General features: G+C 34.9%; 2 protein-coding genes across 2 annotated transcripts in view; one reads left to right on the top strand and one right to left on the bottom strand.

Moving 5' to 3' along the window:
* Positions 1 to 2,485: 2,485 nt before the first annotated feature.
* LOC138335917 (uncharacterized) lies at positions 2,486 to 13,155 on the bottom strand. Its single transcript, XM_069285107.1, has 5 exons — positions 12,632 to 13,155; positions 10,178 to 10,297; positions 6,370 to 7,323; positions 5,184 to 6,148; positions 2,486 to 4,802 (listed from the first exon to the last, which is right to left on the bottom strand). Exons 1-4 carry the CDS (start codon positions 12,639 to 12,641, stop codon positions 5,199 to 5,201), a joined length of 2,034 nt encoding a protein of 677 aa, XP_069141208.1. The 5' UTR covers positions 12,642 to 13,155; the 3' UTR covers positions 2,486 to 4,802; positions 5,184 to 5,198.
* Positions 13,156 to 16,029: 2,874 nt separating this feature from the next.
* The window catches only part of LOC138335925 (alpha-mannosidase 2C1-like), a 36,600-nt gene continuing 29,869 nt past the window's right edge, over positions 16,030 to 22,760 (top strand). Inside the window, exons 1-6 of the mRNA XM_069285120.1 lie at positions 16,030 to 16,152; positions 16,753 to 16,872; positions 17,341 to 17,466; positions 17,827 to 17,950; positions 21,333 to 21,403; positions 21,833 to 22,010. Coding sequence (XP_069141221.1) covers positions 16,775 to 16,872; positions 17,341 to 17,466; positions 17,827 to 17,950; positions 21,333 to 21,403; positions 21,833 to 22,010 — 597 coding nt within the window. The 5' untranslated portion in view covers positions 16,030 to 16,152; positions 16,753 to 16,774. The remainder of the gene's footprint in view (positions 16,153 to 16,752; positions 16,873 to 17,340; positions 17,467 to 17,826; positions 17,951 to 21,332; positions 21,404 to 21,832; positions 22,011 to 22,760) is intronic.

Below are 22,760 nucleotides of genomic sequence, written 5' to 3' on the forward strand. Positions count from 1 at the left end.
TAAATATTATTTTAGCCCACCATCTGATGATGGTGGATGGTGGTCCATTCAAATCGTCTTTCGTCCGTGGTCCTTCCATCCCTCCTTGAAGAATTATTGTTAGTTGTTTCGCTATTTCTCAGAAACTTCTGAAGGACTATCTCTAAAATATTATTTTAGGTTCCCATTGGAGCCTAGTTATTGATGTTCCATTTTAAGAACCATCCGGATACAAGATGGTCTACAAACAGCCATCTTGGATTTTGGCAATGGAAGATTGTTATTGCATTTTCTTGGAAAATACTAAAGGGAAACTTTCTCTGAAACTTCATCTCACTATTTATTTTTATACAATGAATGTTCTTTCTTTAACGTTTTGCATGTCACATGGGAATGATTAGAAAAGAACAGGTAATTTTAGTTTAACCAACTTTAGTACATTTTAGTTCTATAACAACATATAAAAGTTTAACAGTTACTAAAGCACAGCGATTAACATGTTCACATGTACCTACCATAATATCACAGAAAAGCTCAGGCATATATATAAAGTATAGTTCTGAGTATTGAGGAACACATCAGAGTAAATCTAGTTATACTGCGTAAGATCAGGGACTAACAAGGATGTGAAAAGAGTCAGAGCAGTAAGAGAAATGCATGTTAACAGCTTCTTCTCAAAGAGACTCAAGTTTACATTTCTCATGCTGAACAGCTTTTTCCTGGTTAGTATACATAATCAGCAGAGTTCTATTGTAACTGTGATCCATATTTTGTCGGCTTATTTTTTTCAAAAGTAAGACAACCTTATACACAATGCTATATTGTACACTTGTAGCAATACAGAGGCATCGAGATTCCAGAAAGACTAATTTATAAATTAGTCTCACCTTCCTGTGAATATGACGTCATCTTTTGATGTGAATTTTGTGACAGGTGGGATTTATCGACAGTAATTACATGTATACCTAACCCACGTCGTTTTATGACCTCGACACCTCTGTATCGTTCAAAGGAGGATTAGAAGGGAGAAAATCAAAATAACAATCTGTACTGTAATACAAATAAAGGATGATAGCTTTAAAACAGTCAGATAATACAGTATGAGAAAAATAGTTTCACTTCATTGTCCCTTTAATAACAAATTAAAAATGATTCAAAGAAATAACTGCTATGTAACACACTTATATTAGTAACCATTAGCTGTGTCAATTTCCAATAATGGGGTAAATTATTAAAAACAAATCCTATCAAAGCCTCCTAGCCCTTTTCATTTCCATTTACCCCTATTCAATATTTAACAAGGGTTTCTTCTTGTGTAACATTAAAGCCTTCATTGCACATTTCAACTATTTTTTGGAAGAAGAATTTATGCAATATACAATATATAAACAAACAAAAAGTATTTCATTAAGAGCCCAGGGCGTTTAAAATGAAAAGGTGTGTAAAAGGACAAAATAATTGCAAAGCTATATAGTTTTGGTCGTTTTTTATGTCTGGGAAATTGACATTAAGGCCTCAAAAGGGGGAGGGGCGCTTATTGGGACATGGGCGCTTATTGGGTTGAATATGATATGTTACATATACAATATATCTTTCAGTTTTAGTAACGAGTAATGAGTTTCATGCTGTACTTATTTACCACAGAAGTACACAGAACTATAGCTATTTATATACAGAATAGGATTCCCAGAACTTCAGGAAAACATTTTGAGCACCATTAGTGACCTAAAAAGTCATGTATATTATTATAAATTAAAAAAAAGACATGTAAAAAATAATCACCCTCATTATTTCCCAAACAGTAAAATAACATGTACTTGGTCCCCAGAGATTCCTTATGTAAACATGTTCTACTTAAATTTACTCTGCATTAAGGCTTTATAATATCAAATGTTTATTTTTTCAGAGACGTTTCATATACATGTATATTGTAATAAAAGTTGATTGTTTTACAGTACATATATTTAAGTAACCCAGTACTAGTAACACAAACCAAATATCTCCAATACTAGTACTTTTACCATTCTGTTGGCAACTCTATTATATTTAGAGTTCAATGTTTCTTACCATACATTACAATATGGCATTCTGGTCTGTGCATTGATAGTTGCCTTCTCTTTAAAACCTTTGATACATTCTTTAGGAGTGGACAAATTAAAGGGAAGACATAATTAAGTCTAATAGATTAGAATGGGCTGATAGAGCACAACCAGTTGTTGAATTCTGTTGTATTATGTATTAGTTAATAAGTATGTCCATCTGTGGTATGTTTGATGGATAAATTACATCTATAAAAGATAAATTACATCTATAAAAGATAAATTACATCTATAAAAGAGAAATACATAAAGATGACCTCACATGAATTTGAGGATGATACGAAAATTTGATAATAAAAATACATTTTGTAAATAACAATTGATAAAGTAATATTTGTCTTAACGTAATGAAAATATACAGCACATTCACAGTGGGTATAAAGAGTATAAGTTTTATGAGATATAAAGAGTATAAGTTTTATGAGATATAAAGTATACCATATAATCACAATAAATGCCCAGCTGAACTCACTAAAACTTACATGGATCAGAAAAATTTATCAGAGTAATGATCGAGAAATGGCAGATTTTACTTAAAACTTATATTGACACAGATCTTCTTGCACATTGTAGCTCGGAATATATTAAGATATGTATAGATAAATCTAAAAATAAATTCTGGATTGATGTATTCAAATCTTGGTATTTATTAAATTCAAAATACCTTGAGAATGTTCAGGAGAAAAACATTTTGAAAGCTCCTATTTGGTATAATAGTAAAATCAAGGTAGGAGGGAGATCTGTCTATTATAAACATTATTACCAGAAAAGCATTTTTGTTATAAATGACATAATGAAGGAAAGTGACAAATTCTTGTTTTACACATTTGAGGAATTTATTAGAATATATCGAGTAAACACAAATTTTCTACAGTATCAAGGTCTTGTCGCAGCGGTAAAACATTTATTGCATCATGCAATACACATACAGGACATTTCTTTATCCCTACATACCTCTCAATTTAGAGATTTTTCTTAGGGATAATAAGGGTTCAAAAATTTTCTACAATATTTTTGTTAAATCTGATATAATACCATCCGGCACCAGAAAGTGGAATGCTACATCTGACAACATAGACAAAATGACCTGGTGTAAAATATATCAATTTCCCTTTTGTATAACAACTAATTCAAAGCTTCAGTGGTCCCAATATAAAGTAAATCATCATATTCTTACAACTAACTCATTTTTATCCAAAATTGGATTAGTTGTCTCCCCACTATGTACATTTTGTAACTCTGAACTAGAATCAATAACTCATGTTTATGGGAGTGTGAAGAAGTGCAAAAATTATTATGTAGTCTTGATACACTATTGGAAGCCCTTTTCATTCCCTTTTCAGTAAACAAACAATCTTTTCTTTTTGGCATTCTTCATCGTAATTTTCTTCCCAGTAACAGAGTAGATAATGAAATAATCATAATCATCAAACAGTATATTTACAGAACAAGATGTTTACACAATTCATTGAATATAAATGCTCTTGTAAACATAATAAAAGACAACTTCTATACAATTCAAAAATATATTGCCTTTGGTAAGGATGAAAATAATAAGAGTAAATCTGATAAAGAATGGAAAAAATGGGATTCACTTATTAATTTGTGATACATGTATTTTAAAAATGTGCATTTTATAGTTATAATTTTTTCTTTTACCATTAATTCTTTCTTTATAGCAGTTATGCCCCTTTGTTTATGCTACCAATTTTATTTATTCATAATTCAATTTCTTTATAAAGCGTCCTCCACAAAAGCTGAAGTATATATACTAGATATTAATATCTGTTCTTCAGTTTCCATTTTTTGTTTCTCATCGCTACCATCTTGTCTTCAACTATCTTTCCCTTCTTCTAACCTTTTTTTTTTTGCCATTTTATTTTCTTAAATTTCTTTCATCTTTATCTAATTACTCTTTCTTCCAAAACATTGCAATTTACTTAACATTCTCACTATGGCATTTTCCTTGGTCCTTTTTTAGATTTACATGAATACAATTTATATACCAAAGCATCTTGTAGGTGTATGAAAGTAGGTGTATGAGTACTTGGAATATGGGTGTGTGCTCTTTTTCTATACTTTCTACTTCGTGTGGAATAAAACTACTGTTTTGCATTGACTGCGTCAATTGTATAACTTATAGAGTTTGTGTGTATATAAATCTGGTATAAATAAATGGTGATGCAAGCATGAGTTTGTACAAATGGGTATATGGTCCTATATGGTTAATACTTGTTAATGTAATACCTATTGTGTGAATCAGATGGCTAAGTGAATTTCTTGTACATATAAGAGTGAGAGTTAACGAGTTGATAGTTTGTAATGATTACAATGATGAAAAACCTATATAAAAAGAAAATTATACAAAAAAAATGCCCAGCTGAGTGCTAAAAAAAATAAATAAATAAAAAATAAAAAAAATGTTTAAAAATGCTACAAACAACTGTTTGACATGGAATATTGGTAATAAATGTAAAGGAAATTCTTAAATAGATCAGTAAGTATAGATGTACTAGTAATTAGAATCAGAAGATCAGCCAATATCGGAGGCAATTCCTGTCTGATCCCTTTGATATAAACATGCATTGTCAACAAAATTGCTTGAATTAACAAGGTGGGAATTGCAATCCTTGATGTTCAAATACTCCATCTCCTGTCATGTTCCTGTGTCCTGTGAATAATGGTATCCATATAATTTGAATTAACTCCCTTAACTTCTAATACCTGTAAAATAGAATAAAAGAAATCTCAATTAACACTAAATATGTAATTTCAGTGACACTATTACAATAGTGTTAAGTCCGTCAATGACAATTTTTTACCTAAAAGCAGCTATGCTATGCATTTTTTACTATTAAGTTCTAAATTTTACCATTATTTTCTATTAGCATGCCACTGCATTCACGTATTTACAGTAAACATAGTTTTAACGAACATCTGGGGACCAATGAAATACCTGTGTTGTAAGCAAGCATTGTTCCATTAAATACACAGTAATGACATCTTTTTGTTTTGTTCAACAGTATCAGAAGTTCATTCTTAAAGAGGTTTGAAACAAGTGTAAACTCTCATCAAGCTTGGTATACAAAAAAATTTCACACTCACTCTACAGGCTACATATTATATTAAATAGCCAGATCTCCAGAAAAGGTTTTCATGGCTTTGCCAGTGAGGCTCCAACTCGTCCTTCAGCGTCAAAAAAGTAACAAGTCTCTTTGGCAATGTCTGGCTCTCTAGGAGTTTGTGTAGATGGATTCCTGCTGCTCTTCGAATGGTATTCCTGCACAGGCGCATCAGGGGTTGGGGACTGTCAACATATTCTTTCATGTGCTCAGAGAGTTCCTTGTATTCTGTGGTGTCTCTCTTCAACATGTCTCTCATATGTGCAACGCTATCTTTGCAAAGGGTGTGTGCAGTACGAAGTATTAATAATTGCATTGGAAATTTGACCTTTTGCACAATAAGTTGACGTGGTCTAGAACTTTGTGAGTATGGTCCACAGATTGCAACATTAGCCCAGAGTAAGCGTAACAGCAGGGGCGATAACATCACCTCAGACAAATTATTATACTGGGTCGTAACAAATACATCAGCTCCTAGTTCTAACAGAAGACTAACTAGCGCTCCATACTTTTTAACTGATCCTGAATATGTAGCAGCATTCAAGCATGATGAACCTTCACCAATAGTACTGTTGATGTCATGTCCAAGTCCTTTCAGCCTTCTCACCGTTTCCTGGAGGTCAATGTGGAGTGTCATACACTCATCAAGTAAAGCAGGAAATGGAGGTTTTATTTCAATCTCAGTCCTAAATTTCCTCTTTATGCCTAATATAGATTTTGCCAAGATATTTTCACACTCTTCATACTGCAACATTTCAGCCCAATACAATGGAGAATTCAGTGTGTATAGAAGCAATAATCGCGGCGCAACGTAGCGAACTAGTACATTCAGATGTCCTGGAGAGTTCTTTAAGGTGGCCATGATCAGCAGGCACATGAACTTTGGAGAGCGTGTCAAGGACACTGCTTTTGTGGATTCCAGTAGATACTTTGTTGTCTCAATGGTTCCTGTACAACAAAACATGTATAAAAACATGAAAAGTAAAAAAATTCAGCATTGCAATTTTGGGTTTTTGATTTTCAAAAAACTTTTTTTTTTCAGTCTTTGTATATATAATAGAAAATAAATTTTCAAGCATGCACATAGGCTTTATATAATAAAATACTGTAGCATGTTACAGACCAAACATTTACTTATAAACAATTTCCCCTTCTTATTGAATTGATACCTAGGTGGATGGAGAATGCGAGGATAGTGTTGACTGGGAAGCAGGTGTTGTCTACCAGTAGCTTGAGGAATGGCCGTCCTGATGGGTGAAGCAGTAGGTCTTTGAGGAGTGAAAAGGTACGATCTGAATCCTGTAAATCAAAGATGCAGGGCACTTCTTCGTTTAGGATACTACTGTCTATTAAGCGAGCATGATTTTTCTTGACAAGGAACTCGACACAGTCTAGGGATCGGTTTTCTAGTGAAGCGAGCAATGCACGGGAATTTAAGCCAGCCCCACCACCAATTGGCTTGTATTTCAATAAACGTTGTAGGGCAGTCAAATCACTCATTTGCGCTGCCAATGTTGATGGGGTGATATTTCCACGACCAAAGTGCCGATCCATGTTGCAAGCCATTCGAGGAAACTTTTTCCCAAGAATACTGATGGCCTTGTACTGTCTATGCAACACAGCAATATGAAATGGAGAAGCGCTGTGGTATCCAGTTTCAAAATGGAAACACAGGCTGCCAACAGGTGTCACTCTATCGGACAAAATTTCCTTCAGAAGTTTGTGCTTGCCGAGAGCAGTTGCGATGTGAATAGCAGAAATGCTGGCGGTGCATGAATATGGGATCAGACTCTTGAGCATGAGAGACCTCATAGAAGCTTTGCTGGGGTTAGAGAGATATGACATCATGTCATCTCTGGGGCCAGTGGACTTTCTATATTTTTCATAATACCCTTTTATCATTGCATGTATGTTGTCTGGTATTTCAGGTGTCGATGGAGATTCTGTTCCGTCATAGTTTTTAAGAATGGATAGAACATGAGGACAGACACCATGTAATAATGATGTGTGGAACTCTGCTAAAAGATCCTCCGTTATCTGACTTTCTTGTCCTTGTAATGTCTCAAAATGACGGGAACATCTACATTCTGGACTTTCATTTATAGTCAATTGACCCAAGCAAGCTGGAAAAAAACAACATAAATCTGTACTTTGGATCTTAATTCATTGATATAATATATAATTTGATGATTCCTTTTTACGTGAACTCAAATTACATAATGTCATATGTTTAATAAAATACAAACTGCAATAACTCCTATAAATGTTTGGACTGGACTTAAAGATATCCCATTGGTTAAAAACTGTATACTAGGTGTGGGACATAAATACATTTAGATGGCTGTAAAAGAGGCATGTTAAAGTGCATGGTATCTTAATTATGTCACTCAGGTAAAAAAAAATGTATCTGAAACATTAATCCAGTTTGCAGAAACTGAATTCAAATAATTAAAGCTTTAAAACATAAACTGCATGCTATCCATTGTAAATGACTCAACAACTTACTTAAGGATATTTTCTGTGACACCAGTTCTGGATTTTGTCTGATCATGGTGATAATTTCCTTCTCTGGTTCACTCAGAAGGATCCGCAGCCAGGCTGCTTTAGCTGCAAAATTGTCTGCCTCTGAAATACCAGAAACATTATATACATAAAGATTGGGATCTCTTTCTTTGTTGATGACAGAGCGACCTCCAGTTTATAGGGATTTCCCCTTGGCTAACTGCCTTTAAGTGCATTATTTTAAACATAATATTTTTGTGTCAATACAAAGTTTTAACATTATGTCATTATGTACCATTTTTATGTATTTTCTTAATTATGTACATGTTGACCGTGGGAATTTAGTAGGGGTACACACACTGGACAATTCCTTGATAATGATTTATTACCTTGATCTGTCGCTTGACTGGTTTTAATTGCCTCTTAATTAATGTACGGCCGATCGAAAGGTTCGCCACTCTGGGGGTCCTTTATAGTGTCCCTGACTACCTTACCCACAGTCATCATAAACTCATCCCTAATTACTTTCTAAATGTTTACTTGTATGTGTATCCACGTAATTAACTGCTCTGACAGGATCCTACAAGTTATGTCATAAGGTCATGTAAGGATACGTTTGCCTGATCGGGCAAACTTTGCACGACAGGTTTGAGTATATAAGGAGGATTGAGAAAGAGTTCTCAAGAATTCGATTTTTGAGGTGCTAGGTGTTGCTACGTTCGTATGTACTTGGATTGCTATTCTGAATACAGAAGTCAGGAAACTTTATTACTGTGTTGGATTCATTCTCTCGACGACCCACGACTATTCTTCTCTACAACTCGGGTATTGTGGCGGGTGTCCGGCGCTACCACAAAGGGCACTTATAACGAGGGCTACTCGCATATACACACCGCGGTGGCTGTCCGCACCAGTCCATGACCGGCGGGGAAAAACGCTACAATTACATTATTAGAGTATAAGTTAATTTTTAGCGTAATTTTTAGCTCATCTGGCCCGAAGCTAGTTCATGGCCCTTAGACTACATTTGGATGAAATGCAAATCAACATTGTTGTCACAGAGGGTCCTTGGTTCACCTCCAGTTTGCATGGTAACTATATTTACATATTTATAAGCCGTTAACCGACTTGCTTTTTTTTTTACAATTACATTTATATGTGTTGCAGAATTGGACTCTGCTATTGGGTCTATGTGACCAGGTATTACCATATTCGACCAAATAAGCCGATTAATCCTCCCCATACCTGTAAGCACCCCTCCCCCCCTTTTTAGGCTTCAATTTCCCTTACTTCAAATTAAATGCACACTGAAAAATATAAAAACTGCATTTGTTTCCATTCAGATTTTTTTTGCAAATTGATTTATGGCTTACTTGGTACAATAATTTTATGAAAGACTAGTCTAAATTTGTTTCTATTAATTAAGTGCCCCCTTATTTGCATTAATTTTTAAAGCACGTTCCAGGCCCTATTGGGTCAAATACTGTATGTATACTTTAGCACAATTGATAGAGCAAATTTGGCTGGTGTTCGGAAGTCTGGTGTTCGACCTCCAGTCTGACTGCTACATTTTCTCCCTGTTTGTATTGGGAGTATGCTAATTAAGCAAGGGATATGTTATAATAACTTAATTAATTGTGAGTTGTTAATGTACGTTGTGTCTAATCTGGCCGGCAAAGATTTGGAGAAAGGAGGGAGAAAATTGAAGTGGAGTTTGAATGAGTTGATCATCAGTGACCTGAGGTAGCTCCATTGGGAGTACTCGACTAGTGTTAAGAGGATCCATGTTGGAATCCCAGTCTATATATAGCTGTTACATTTTCTCCATGCCAAAATTTGTAGCCGGATTGGACTTTAGGGTCGATCATCGGTGACCAGATACATGTAGCTCAGTGGTAGAGTATTAATTCGGCTAGTGTTCAGAGAATCCATGTTGAAACCCCAGACATGAGGACAGACACCATGTAATAATGATGTGTGGAACTCTGCTAAAAGATCCTCCGTTATCTGACTTTCTTGTCCTTGTAATGTCTCAAAATGACGGGAACATCTACATTCTGGACTTTCATTTATAGTCAATTGACCCAAGCAAGCTGGAAAAAAAACAACATAAATCTGTACTTTGGATCTTAATTCATTGATATAATATATAATTTGATGATTTCTTTTTACGTGAACTCAAATTATATAATGTATATGTTTAATAAAATACAAACTGCAATAACTCCTATAAATGTTTGGACTGGACTTAAAGATATCCCATTGGTTAAAAACTGTATACTAGGTGTGGGACATAAATACATTTAGATGGCTGTAAAAGAGGCATGTTAAAGTGCATGGTATCTTAATTATGTCACTCAGGTAAAAAAAAATGTATCTGAAACATTAATCCAGTTTGCAGAAACTGAATTCAAATAATTAAAGCTTTAAAACATAAACTGCATGCTATCCATTGTAAATGACTCAACAACTTACTTAAGGATATTTTCTGTGACACCAGTTCTGGATTTTGTCTGATCATGGTGATAATTTCCTTCTCTGGTTCACTCAGAAGGATCCGCAGCCAGGCTGCTTTAGCTGCAAAATTGTCTGCCTCTGAAATACCAGAAACATTATATACATAAAGATTGGGATCTCTTTCTTTGTTGATGACAGAGCGACCTCCAGTTTATAGGGATTTCCCCTTGGCTAACTGCCTTTAAGTGCATTATTTTAAACATAATATTTTTGTGTCAATACAAAGTTTTAACATTATGTCATTATGTACCATTTTTATGTATGTATTTGTAGGTTTATACTAATTTCGATTGCTTTGTATTCTTCTTAATTATGTACATGTTGACCGTGGGAATTTAGTAGGGGGACACACTGGACAATTCCTTAATAATGATTTATTACCTTGATCTGTCGCTTGATCGGTATTAATTGCCTCTTAATTAATGTACGGCCGATCGAAAGGTTCGCCACTCTGGGGGTCCTTTATAGTGTCCCTGACTACCTTACCCACAGTCATCATAAACTCATCCCTAATTACTTTCTAAATGTTTACTTGTATGTGTATCCACGTAATTAACTGCTCTGACAGGATCCTACAAGTTATGTCATAAGGTCATGTAAGGATACGTTTGCCTGATCGGGCAAACTTTGCACGACAGGTTTGAGTATATAAGGAGGATTGAGAAAGAGTTCTCAAGAATTCGATTTTTGAGGTGCTAGGTGTTGCTACGTTCGTATGTACTTGGATTGCTATTCTGAATACAGAAGTCAGGAAACTTTATTACTGTGTTGGATTCATTCTCTCGACGACCCACGACTATTCTTCTCTACAACTCGGGTATTGTGGCGGGTGTCCGGCGCTACCACAAAGGGCACTTATAACGAGGGCTACTCGCATATACACACCGCGGTGGCTGTCCGCACCAGTCCATGACCGGCGGGGAAAAACGCTACAATTACATTATTAGAGTATAAGTTAATTTTTAGCGTAATTTTTAGCTCATCTGGCCCGAAGCTAGTTCATGGCCCTTAGACTACATTTGGATGAAATGCAAATCAACATTGTTGTCACAGAGGGTCCTTGGTTCACCTCCAGTTTGCATGGTAACTATATTTACATATTTATAAGCCGTTAACCGACTTGCTTTTTTTTTTACAATTACATTTATATGTGTTGCAGAATTGGACTCTGCTATTGGGTCTATGTGACCAGGTATTACCATATTCGACCAAATAAGCCGATTAATCCTCCCCATACCTGTAAGCACCCCTCCCCCCCTTTTTAGGCTTCAATTTCCCTTACTTCAAATTAAATGCACACTGAAAATATGAAAACTGCGTTTGTTTCCATTCAGATTTTTTTTGCAAATTGATTTATGGCTTACTTGGTACAATAATTTTATGAAAGACTAGTCTAAATTTGTTTCTATTAATTAAGTGCCCCCTTATTTGCATTAATTTTTAAAGCACGTTCCAGGCCCTATTGGGTCATATACTGTAATATATACTTTAGCTCAATTGATAGAGCAAATTTGGCTGGTGTTCGAAAGTCTGGTGTTCGACCTCCAGTCTCACTGCTACATTTTCTCCCTGTTTGTATTGGGAGTATGCTAATTAAGCAAGGGATATGTTATAATAACTTAATTAATTGTGAGTTGTTAATGTACGTTGTGTCTAATCTGGCCGGCAAAGATTTGGAGAAAGGAGGGAGAAAATTGAAGTGGAGTTTGAATGAGTTGATCATCAGTGACCTGAGGTAGCTCCATTGGGAGTACTCGACTAGTGTTAAGAGGATCCATGTTGGAATCCCAGTCTATATATAGCTGTTACATTTTCTCCATGCCAAAATTTGTAGCCGGATTGGACTTTAGGGTCGATCATCGGTGACCAGATACATGTAGCTCAGTGGTAGAGTATTAATTCGGCTAGTGTTCAGAGAATCCATGTTGAAACCCCAGTCTTTAGCCGCTTCTTACTTTCTGAAGCGTGCTGTCATTTCATGAGCTGTCGTATATTTTTAATGATAATTTAAGACATTTCTTCTTAATCTTCCGTCCATAAAGCAAGTACTAAACGTTAAATTGTGTAATTTAATTAACTTTACATTGGGGTTTCGTTTGACTCGATAAGATTTTCTGAGAAAAATGGTTTTCATTCCAGGTTCAAAGGCGTCTCGCGTGGTGTTTTGTAGTGTAAAGAGACAGTGACGAATCCTTCTCACTTATAAATCCTTGATGTGTGCAAAGGACACTTCTTATTTATTATAAAAAAAATCTTATAATAAAAGTTAAAATGTGTCAGGACTTGTGCAAGACTATCTAATAGATATATCATATATGATACATTTAATTTGTATACATGTCTATCTAAACAGCATTGCCTACTGATGGTTATAAAACAAGTTATGAAAGACACCAAATAAACGATACTTACCGTTTTCCATGCTTTAGGTCTACCCATTCGCTACATCAGAATGTATTTTCAACGACGTCATTTTATGTTGCATCGCAATCGGAAAGTAGTTCCAGGTAAATACTGCGCATATATATATTGCAGTTTATCTCCATCTTTATTGTGGTTATACCATTATAAAAACTCAAAAATAATACTTTGGAAATAATTGTGAAATAGAGTGTAACGTTTATCATTTTTTTGAGATATCTATGTTTTACTTTAATGTTGAAGGGACTATTTACTTAGCAAACCGAAAGTAGAGTTACTAAAAATCTATTTAAAGATAGGCAGCTAGAAATTGTTTGCCGTTCTGGCATGCAATGAACACTTTATTTTCGTGAAGCAATTAAACAATACATAGCCATTGCATAACAAATGAATTTCAAAACAAACTGATAATTCACGATACAGTACGTCAAAAAATCATAAAAGCGGATGTATACACGGTGTCCATTTCCGTGCTCTCACGCCAATCGGAACACCTCGCCCCTTCTTCGAACTTTCGGAGAAAATGACGAGGTGATCCGATTGGCTCTCACGCATGTAAAACGATAGTAGATCGCGATCGGCGTTTACAGCTATTTTCGGTGGAGGTGATTTCGTGTACGCCGTCCCCGATCCCCGTACCAGGAATGATGTTTATTACAGATTACTCGACAATAAAACAAGCTACGATAATAATTTTGGTACGGTTAGATTTGGAATTCAATTTTACACTATTGTGACAAATATCAACGCACAATTTTCTTTATTTTTCTCATAATTGCAAATATTAGTTTTTCAAGAGGTACGCCGCAATCTAGTCCGCTAAACCTGCCTATATTATTAGGCTTTTTAAAATTTTTTTGCCTAATATATAGTCTATATATTAGGCAAAAAAAATAAATAAAAAAGCCTAATTATATAGACAGGTTTAGCGGACTAGCCGCAATCAACCGTGAAATTTCATGAAATTTTGATGCATACTAGCTACTTAAAGGCTTTTCATAATGTTTGTTGTATTCTCCTTATCAATTATACACATATGATTGAAATTGCAAAGGAATTTTAAAGATTTCAGTTGATACATATGCAAAATCTTGCCTTTATCAATGATCATGTATCACGGCGATGGCGTACATGCAGTCTCAAGATACCCGAACCCGTACCACGGGAGCTAACTCTAATATACTTACATACAGTTTTATGTAGAACTTTACTTTCTTTTATACATAAATGATATTAGTGAACATTTAAATTCTAACGTAAAACTATTTGCTGATGACACATCATTATATACACTAGTAGAGGGAGACGGACATGAATCTGCAAATATCTTAAATTCTGATCTTAGAAAAATCACTTTGTGGGCAAACGCTTGGGGAATTGCTTTTAATCCAGATAAAACAGTAGCTCTTCTATTTTCAAGGCGGACCGTAACTCCGGACAGAGCACCATATTTAGGTGAAACCGTTGCTACAACAACCCACCTACACACTAAATATAACTTCCGCTTAAATACAGACAAGGCTCAACTGACTGATAAACACCTCCCACGTGTACCACACGTGTACTCCGGCCAGCAGTCAGCATCGGGGTGATCATGAGGACAACTAGGTTGATGAATGTGACTGCTAAACAGCAAACACACCATATTTAAGACCTGTTCTCACGGTATTCCCCTGAATTTGGGTCAAAGATACATAAAACAGATCACTGAAGTGAAGACTTGGAAGAATGCAATAACAAATATACATACTGTACAAATAAATGCAACAATGATATAAAACCCTTTCTATCACAATTATATCAGATATAGGTCCTCAAAAAAACCCAAAATACTAGGTCTAAATTATCCCTGTCACGTAAAAGATTGTCTAATATTGTAGAGGGAAAACGATGCCCCGCCAATAGATGTAAGTGAAACAGAACCCGTATAGATGATTTAGATAAACTAGATAGTGAAATTGATATACCGGGGTACAAGTTAAACGTATGAAATCTTGCCTTTATCATGTATTATCACGGCGATGGCGTACAAGCAGTCTCAATATCCCCGAACCCGTACCACGGGAGCTACTATGATTGAGTCCATTTTTATTTCATTTTTTTGTTATATCGTCCTACTTATTTTTAATTGTCTATTCAATAACTAACTTATTACAATCTTAAGTTATTTGACGTTAATTTATAAATATTTTGCAATATTGCCACTGTTTCTGTATCTGTAACAAAGTAATAGGTTAATCCTTAATTGTTTTATTTATTTAACCAAATTATTTGTGTTTACATGTGTAATCAAATTTCTTGAAATGAAAGATATATTTATTTATGTTTTATCTTTCTGTCTTTATACTTGATACTGTTATTTACGAGCTGTTTTGCTTTACTAAGAGTGTGATTAGGTACATGTACATACATCTGCTACATTTCCAAACAAAAGCTATCCCTAGAAAAATGCTAGTTGGAATAGTCAGAAATGCATTACACGTAACCATATCGTCGAAAACATTGGAGAGATGACAACCATTTGCCTCACAATCCATGAAGATGTCGAAGACTAAATTTGGAATTTGTTTTTTCTTTCTGGATTTAATTTGTTTCTTTGGAAATTTTAAGAAAATCCCTTCTGAAATGCAATTAACTAGATGTTGTCTCATACAGTCTGTATCATAATTTGCTTCTTGTAATCCATTATAACTGTTAAAGCAGGCTTGAACACATCGTAGCATTAACCAACTAATTACCATGTAACTTTAATCATTGTACGCGTGGGAATTTTCACCCTATCATTTAAATCATTTTAAAAGATATGGTTCATTATAATTAATGTACCTTAACAATAAATATGAATACTTAATTATAAGACATTTAAATAAAATAAATATTAGATTTCTATATAACTTATCAAAATTTTAAATAAGCAAAGTTCTACATAAAACTGTATGTAAGTATATTAGAGTTAGCTCCCGTGGTACGGGTTCGGGTATCTTGAGACTGCTTGTACGCCATCACCGTGATACATGATAAAGGCAAGATTTTGCAAATGTAACCACTGTAATCTTTTAAATTCCTTTGCAATTTCAATCATAAGTGTATAATTGATAACGAGAATACAACAAATATTATGAAAAACCTTTAAATAGTTAGAATGCACCAAAATTAATGAAATTTCACGGTTGATTGCGGCGTACAAGAAATCACCTCTTGAAAAACTAATATTTGCAATTATGAGAAAAATAAAGAAAATTGTGCGTTGATATTTGACACAATGATGTAAAATTGAATTCCAAATCTAACCGTACCAACATTATTATCGTAGCTTGTTTTATTGTCGAGTAATCTGTAATAAACATCATTCCTGGTACGGGGATCGGGTACGGTATCGGGGACGGCGTACACGAAATCACCTCCACCGCTATTTTCTGTCTTATGGTTTATTAACAGCACATATCATGTATATTCATGAGACTATGATGCAAATGTAAGCTGAGAGACTTAAACACGTGTGAATCGCACAGGTAAACATAGATTGTATGTACATGTTTAAAATAACAAACAATATTTATGACAAGGAGTCTTGTATATTCTTAAAACTTTGGAAACAGACGGGGTAGTCGAAGTCACACCAAAATGATCTTCCCACAACAGTTTAAGACCAACAAAAGAGGAAACAGCTTTTCGATCCGAACAGTAAAATGGTGGAATAGTCTAACAAAAGAAATTGTAACAGCTCCAAACACAAACACTTTTAAAAACACTACACTCCTCCCTCCTTTCTCGAAGTCTTCGCCCTCAAAGACATACGAGACCCTTCAAAACACCACCACCGTGGGTTATTTAGTTGGGTGCCAATTCTGTAACAGGAGAGGAGAAAATGTAGCGGCCAGACCGGGATTCGAACCCGAGTGCTCTATACTGACTGAGCTACCTGGTCACCAATGATCGACCCAGTTCAATCCCGCTACAAAGCTGAAAGTGAAAGCCCATATAAAGGAATTGTGTGTTACAACCTTTGTATGTAATTCTTGAAAATAAATTGCATAGGAATATAATATGAGTATGAGGATGAAGCAACAGAGACATTTTTATATACATGTGTAAGGATCTTCTTATTGCAGATTTTCCTGATCAGCAGCCATTATGGAGCCTGTTGTCATTAAACACAAAAGAACAACTTTAGAAAGAGCAGAGAAGTTTATATCCGAGCACCATTTCACTGATATTAATCTCCGAAGCAGGTACACAAGATTACAGTTTATATTTGTGTCCAAAGTTGTGTTGTCAAATACATACATATATATGTCTGTATATACTCATGATCTAGTAGAGCTGTTCCATCAACATATAGTGACTATATGACTATCCTACTGCACTATCAATACAACTTTCAACTTACCCTATTATCAGATTCTGAAGTTTACTCATAAACTCAGATATGCTGTTACATGTTTATACAAACAGTGTGTATGAAACTTTTATTTTTGTCGCCTTCAAAGAATTATATTAACAACTGTCCTTAAAGTTTAATGAACTATCATATGATTGCATATCAATAACACATTATGGATGCATGCATATAGCAAATTTCCAATTAATATCCTGTTTATGTATCAGAACAAGCCCACTAGTATAGGTTTTATGAATTGTTAATTTTGAAGAAAAAAAGTGATAAAACAGGTTTTATTTATTATTATTGTCTTTTTCAGATTGTATCCTAAGAAAGCAGAATTGGCATCAATATCACACTTTGAGGCTGATGGAAGAATCCCTGTAGAGGAAGCTTTAGCAGGAAAATATACAGAAACAAAGATCGGACAGTCGTTTGGACCAACGTATGTTTTATATTGTCTAGTACTCTTACAATAGTATCATCATACAGATCAATGGGATATTCAAAGCTGATACACACCAAGTAGAAACATTAGATAGATTCATACAGGAATTAAAGAGACACCATCATCTGATTAAAAAACACAATATATGGCATTTAAGACGCCTATTGGACTTTTTTATAATGAAACAAATAAAAGCAAATACATTGTATAGGTGTTTCTAATGTACTATCACATATTTTCATATTATAACTCGTTTCTGTTGGGGCCCCAAAAGAAAGTTTTATTTTGAGGTCAATATTATCTTTATATCCAGAGTTTTATACAAATGATTGATTAAGCTTTTCCATATGTTGACAGTTGGTCTACACACTGGTTCTGTCTGGACATCGTCGTACCTGACGAGTGGGTGGGACAGGAAGTGTGTCTACTGTGGAACTCTAACTCAGAGGCACTCGTGTGGAAGGATAATTCACCTATTCAGGTAAATAGACCTGTAATTGATTATAGATCAATTACTTACAGTACACCTGTTTAATTAGATATCAGGACAGAACACCAGTTTGTGTAGATCAATATCCAGTTCTCTACTTTGTGGAGAGATAGATAAAGAAGTTACTTTGTTTGATGTAATAGAGAAAGAAAGCATGGTCTAAGATAAAAGGTATCATAAAATTAGATAATAGTAACAATTTTTTTTTTTTTGTATTTATTTTTCCAAATTTTTATCTGACAGAGTTATATAACATATAAACAAGATACAACTTTCATTCCTAACACATATTATGCATGTAATTTGTTTTACATTGAGACATATGAATTTGAAATTAATTATATTGCCAAAAAAAGAGTAGGCCGTTTTAAAGCTTAATTTATATAAATTATAATACATGAGTATTCCCTCCACTAATTAATAGTTTAACTCTCATATACATTTATAGACTAAGTTACACGCACAGACTCATACCATGACTTATAGATTACATACATACACACCCGTTTTCATACAACCATACAAACTTACACTTAAGACACCGGCACATGACAATAACAAACAAACAAAGAAGAAGAATGAATCGAAGAAATAGAGAGAGAGAAGTTTGGGAAACAGTAGTCCAGTAAAGAAAGGGTGTTACCCCAAAATAATTGCAACAGAATTTTTTCTTTGTTTTTCATACAGATCTGACTTTGTTTTATACAAGAAAAAAGTCGCCACAAATAAAAATTTGGGAAAGTGTTTTTCTTGACTCCCAAAAAATCAGAAAAATAGGGATATTTGCATAATTTGCCAACTTTGAAGCCAAATATAAACTTACATGGTTATCATGAGATACTAGAAAATTAATGTATGACAAGAACGTTATAAGGACAGCACATGACAGATTGCCAAAAACATAGGTTGAAATAACACAGGGAAAAAGTATGACAGCATGAAAATTGCATAATTATGTCCTTGAAACAGCCAAATATGCTTTTGTTGGATTGTTATTATCAACAATACTATTGATACTCATTTTGGTGGAATCTTTTAAAATAAAACTTGTTGATTAAAGGCTTTAAAAGTAAACATTTTACTTTCGCTACCTGAGATAACATGGTTGCTCTTTTGGCCTTTTCCAAGGACATTTTGAAGTCCAAATTGAATAATATGTCTTTTTCATTCAAGAATTATTCAGTAAGTACCATCTCAAGTGTTTAGATAGTTATTAATTCAGATTATAGGTAGGCTATACTCACCTAAAAGAGACTACTATATCAAGATATCCCCAAATATAAAAGACGTGAGGTCGATCAAATCCTCATTTGATGCCAATTTGACTAAACTTCTCTAATTGGCTAAGTCCTTAAGTTGAAATGTCAAAAATGTGAATATCTATTTTGTGACTAATCAGATTGCAAAATCCTTTGGCAGATATTACCACCATAATGGAGCGCTCTTTATAAAGTGAGATTGAAGATTCTTTTTGATCAGATATTTGCATTGGTCAGTTTTTAGCCCACCATCATCAGATGGTGGGCTATTCAAATCGCCTTTCGTCCGTGTCCGTCCGTCCGTCCGTCCGTCCGTCCGTCCGTCCGTTAACAATTCTTGTTACCGCTATTTCTCAGAAAGTACTGAAGGGATCTTTCTCAAATTTCATATGTAGGTTCCCCTAGGACCCTAGTTGTGCATATTGCATTTTGCGACCGATCGGTCAACAAGATGGCCGACAGGCGGCAATCTTGGATTTTGATAGTTAAAGTTTGTTACCGCTATTTCTCAAAAAGTGCTGAAGGGATCTTTCTCAAATTTCATATATAGGTTCCCCTAGGACCCTAGTTGTGCATATTGCATTTTGGGACCGATCGGTCAACAAGATGGCCGACAGGCGGCCATCTTGCATTTTGATAGTTAAAGTTTGTTACCGCTATTTCTCAAAAAGTGCTGAAGGGATCTTTCTCAAATTTCATATACAGGTTCCCCTAGGACCCTAGTTGTGCATATTGCATTTTGGGACCGATCAGTCAACAAGATGGCCGACAGGCGGCCATCTTGGATTTTGATAGTTAAAAGTTTGTTACCGCTATTTCTCAAAAAGTACTGAAGGGATCTTTCTCAAATTTCATATGTAGGTTCACCTAGGACCCTAGTTGTGCATATTGCATTTTGGGACCGATCGGTCAACAAGATGGCCGACAGGCGGCCATCTTGGATTTTGATAGTTTAAGTTTGTTACCGCTATTTCTCAAAAAGTACTGAAGAGATCTTTCTCAAATTTCATATATAGGTTCCCTAGGGCCCTAGTTGTGTATGTTGCATTTTGGGACCGATCGGTGAACAAAATGGCCGACAGGCGGCCATCTTGGATTTTGATAGTTTAAGTTTGTTACCGCTATTTCTCAAAAAGTACTGAAGGGATCTTTCTCAAATTTCATATGAAGGTTCCCCTAGAACCCTAGTTGTGCATATTGCATTTTGGGACGGATCGGTTAATAAGATGACCGACCGACGGCCATCTTGGATTTTGATAGTTAAAGTTTGTTATCGCTATTTCTCAGAAAGTACTGAAGGGATCTTTCTCAAATTCCAAGCATAGTTTCCCCTTGTACCCTAGTTGTGCATAGTACCTTTAAGGACTGCTCCATAATGTTTTTTGGGACTGATCGGTAAAAAAGATGGCCAACCGGCCGCCATCTTAGATTTCATTGTTGAAGTTTGTTACCACTTTTTCATAGAAAGTACTATAGCGATCTGTCTCAAATTTTATATGTAGTGTGTTTGAAAAAGTTTGAAAAGCAGGGAAAAGATCCTCTTTCCATTGTCAGATATAAATCATTCTTTGGTGGGCGCCAAGATCCCTCTGGGATCTCTTGTTTATTTTTCTATAATGGAACCGGATGGGGGTTATATAATTTTCAATGAGAAAAAGGAATAAAATAAAAGTTCAAGTTCAATTTTATAGCTGAAAATCATCACAGTTCTGATTTATTTACTGGCAAAATTTTATGACAAACGAATAAAGCATATTCGAAAAATTAAGATTTTTGTATTGCAGATTTATGGACTTAGACATATTTTGGTATTCAGCCAAATGAACGTGATAGGAAGTTTTTACTACTAAATAAGATGTGCATATTTATACCGTTTTTACAGCAAATGATAAAAATAACAAGTACAAAATATACAAAAAAAGGATATAACATATTTGGAAGCATTTGCTTTTTTATTTTCCAAAATATTAACTACCAAAATGGGTGTTTTGCCAAAAATCTAAGTATAAAACACTTCAAATTGGCACGATCAGTCAACTTGACATGTTGATATTTAGGTTTTATAATCAAATCTGAAAATGAAAGATAGAGTCACTATAATGTTGTTCTGACAGGGCTTGAGTGGAGAACACAAGAGACATTCCTTTCCCTTAGCGAATGGTCCAATATGGAAAAACCAATGCAGGTATAGTATTCTGAGTGTGTTCAATACAAGCTGACCTATTATTTATTTCTATATTGGTAATTAAGTTTTAATTTCATTCTTATATATAATACAGATATTGCAGACAATATCAACTACCTTATCAAATTAGTCGGGCTGTCAAGATTGTGTTGATTGTACAATATGGCTACAATATTCTCATTTTACTCTGAAGGCATAAATGGTTGAGAAACATGGTAGTATATATGTTCATTGTTTTTAAGTATTTAAGATTAAGATGAAGATAACTGTGATAGAATCCTTGTGTAATGGTATACATTATTGTCCAAGACCAAGGTCATGATAAAGACAGGTCAAAGGTAAAACATTATATTATGTACGGAGGTCAAGGTCATAGCCAGATATCACACATGCCTGCACAGGGCACCTTATCCTATTGTTTATTGACAGACAGAAGATCCATATAGAGATGGCCTGTAATGGTTTGTTTGGAGCAGGAGACAATGGCATGATAGAACGGCCGGACCCAAATCGGTACTTTACTCTAGCTCAGGCGGAGATTGCCATATTCGATCGTAGAGTTTATGACCTTATACTGGATGTAGAGATGTTACACGACATGGCCAAGGTATACATTATTATAAATTATTGTAATTTACAAATAACAGAATTTCTTTATTTTTACAAGAAACAAATATCTGATGCATTAATGCTTCTTCAAATTATTTTGATATCAAAGCAATGGCAATGTTTTTTTATCCTTTTTGTCTGGTTCATTTTTGGTCCGCACAAGCATGGAGCTAAGATTTTGTGTTTGGAAATCTTGACAACAAAATGAACAATGATTTATGTCGTAATAGTCATTCAGTTAAGTGTCTTAGCAGTCATTAACCTCCATTTTTTAGCTATTCAAATCACCCTGCATCCGTGGTCCGTCGTCCGCCGTTCGTCATCCATCGTCCGTCGTCCGTCCGTAAACAATGCTTGTTATCACTATTTCTTAAAAACTGCTGCAGGGATTTTGTTCAAACTTCACATGGAGGGTCCCCTTGGTCCATATTTGTGCCATACAGATTTTGAGGCTGATCGGAAAAACAAGATGGCCGCCAGGCAACCATCTTTTATTTTGGCAGTTGAAGTTTGTTATCTATATTTCTTTAGAACTACTGAAGGGATTTTGTTCAAACTTCACATGGAGGGTACCCTTGGTCCCTAGTTGTGCCATACAGATTTTGCGGCTGATCGGAAAAACAAGATGGCCGCCAGGCAGCCATCTTTGATTTTGGCAGTTGAAGTTTGTTATCAATATTTCTTGAGAACTACTGGAGGGATTTTGTTCAAACTTCACATGGAGGTTACCCTTGGTCCCTAGTTGTGC

This window comes from Argopecten irradians, chromosome 1 (assembly GCF_041381155.1).
Source record: "Argopecten irradians isolate NY chromosome 1, Ai_NY, whole genome shotgun sequence".
In the NCBI taxonomy this organism is placed as follows: Eukaryota; Metazoa; Mollusca; class Bivalvia; order Pectinida; family Pectinidae; genus Argopecten; species Argopecten irradians.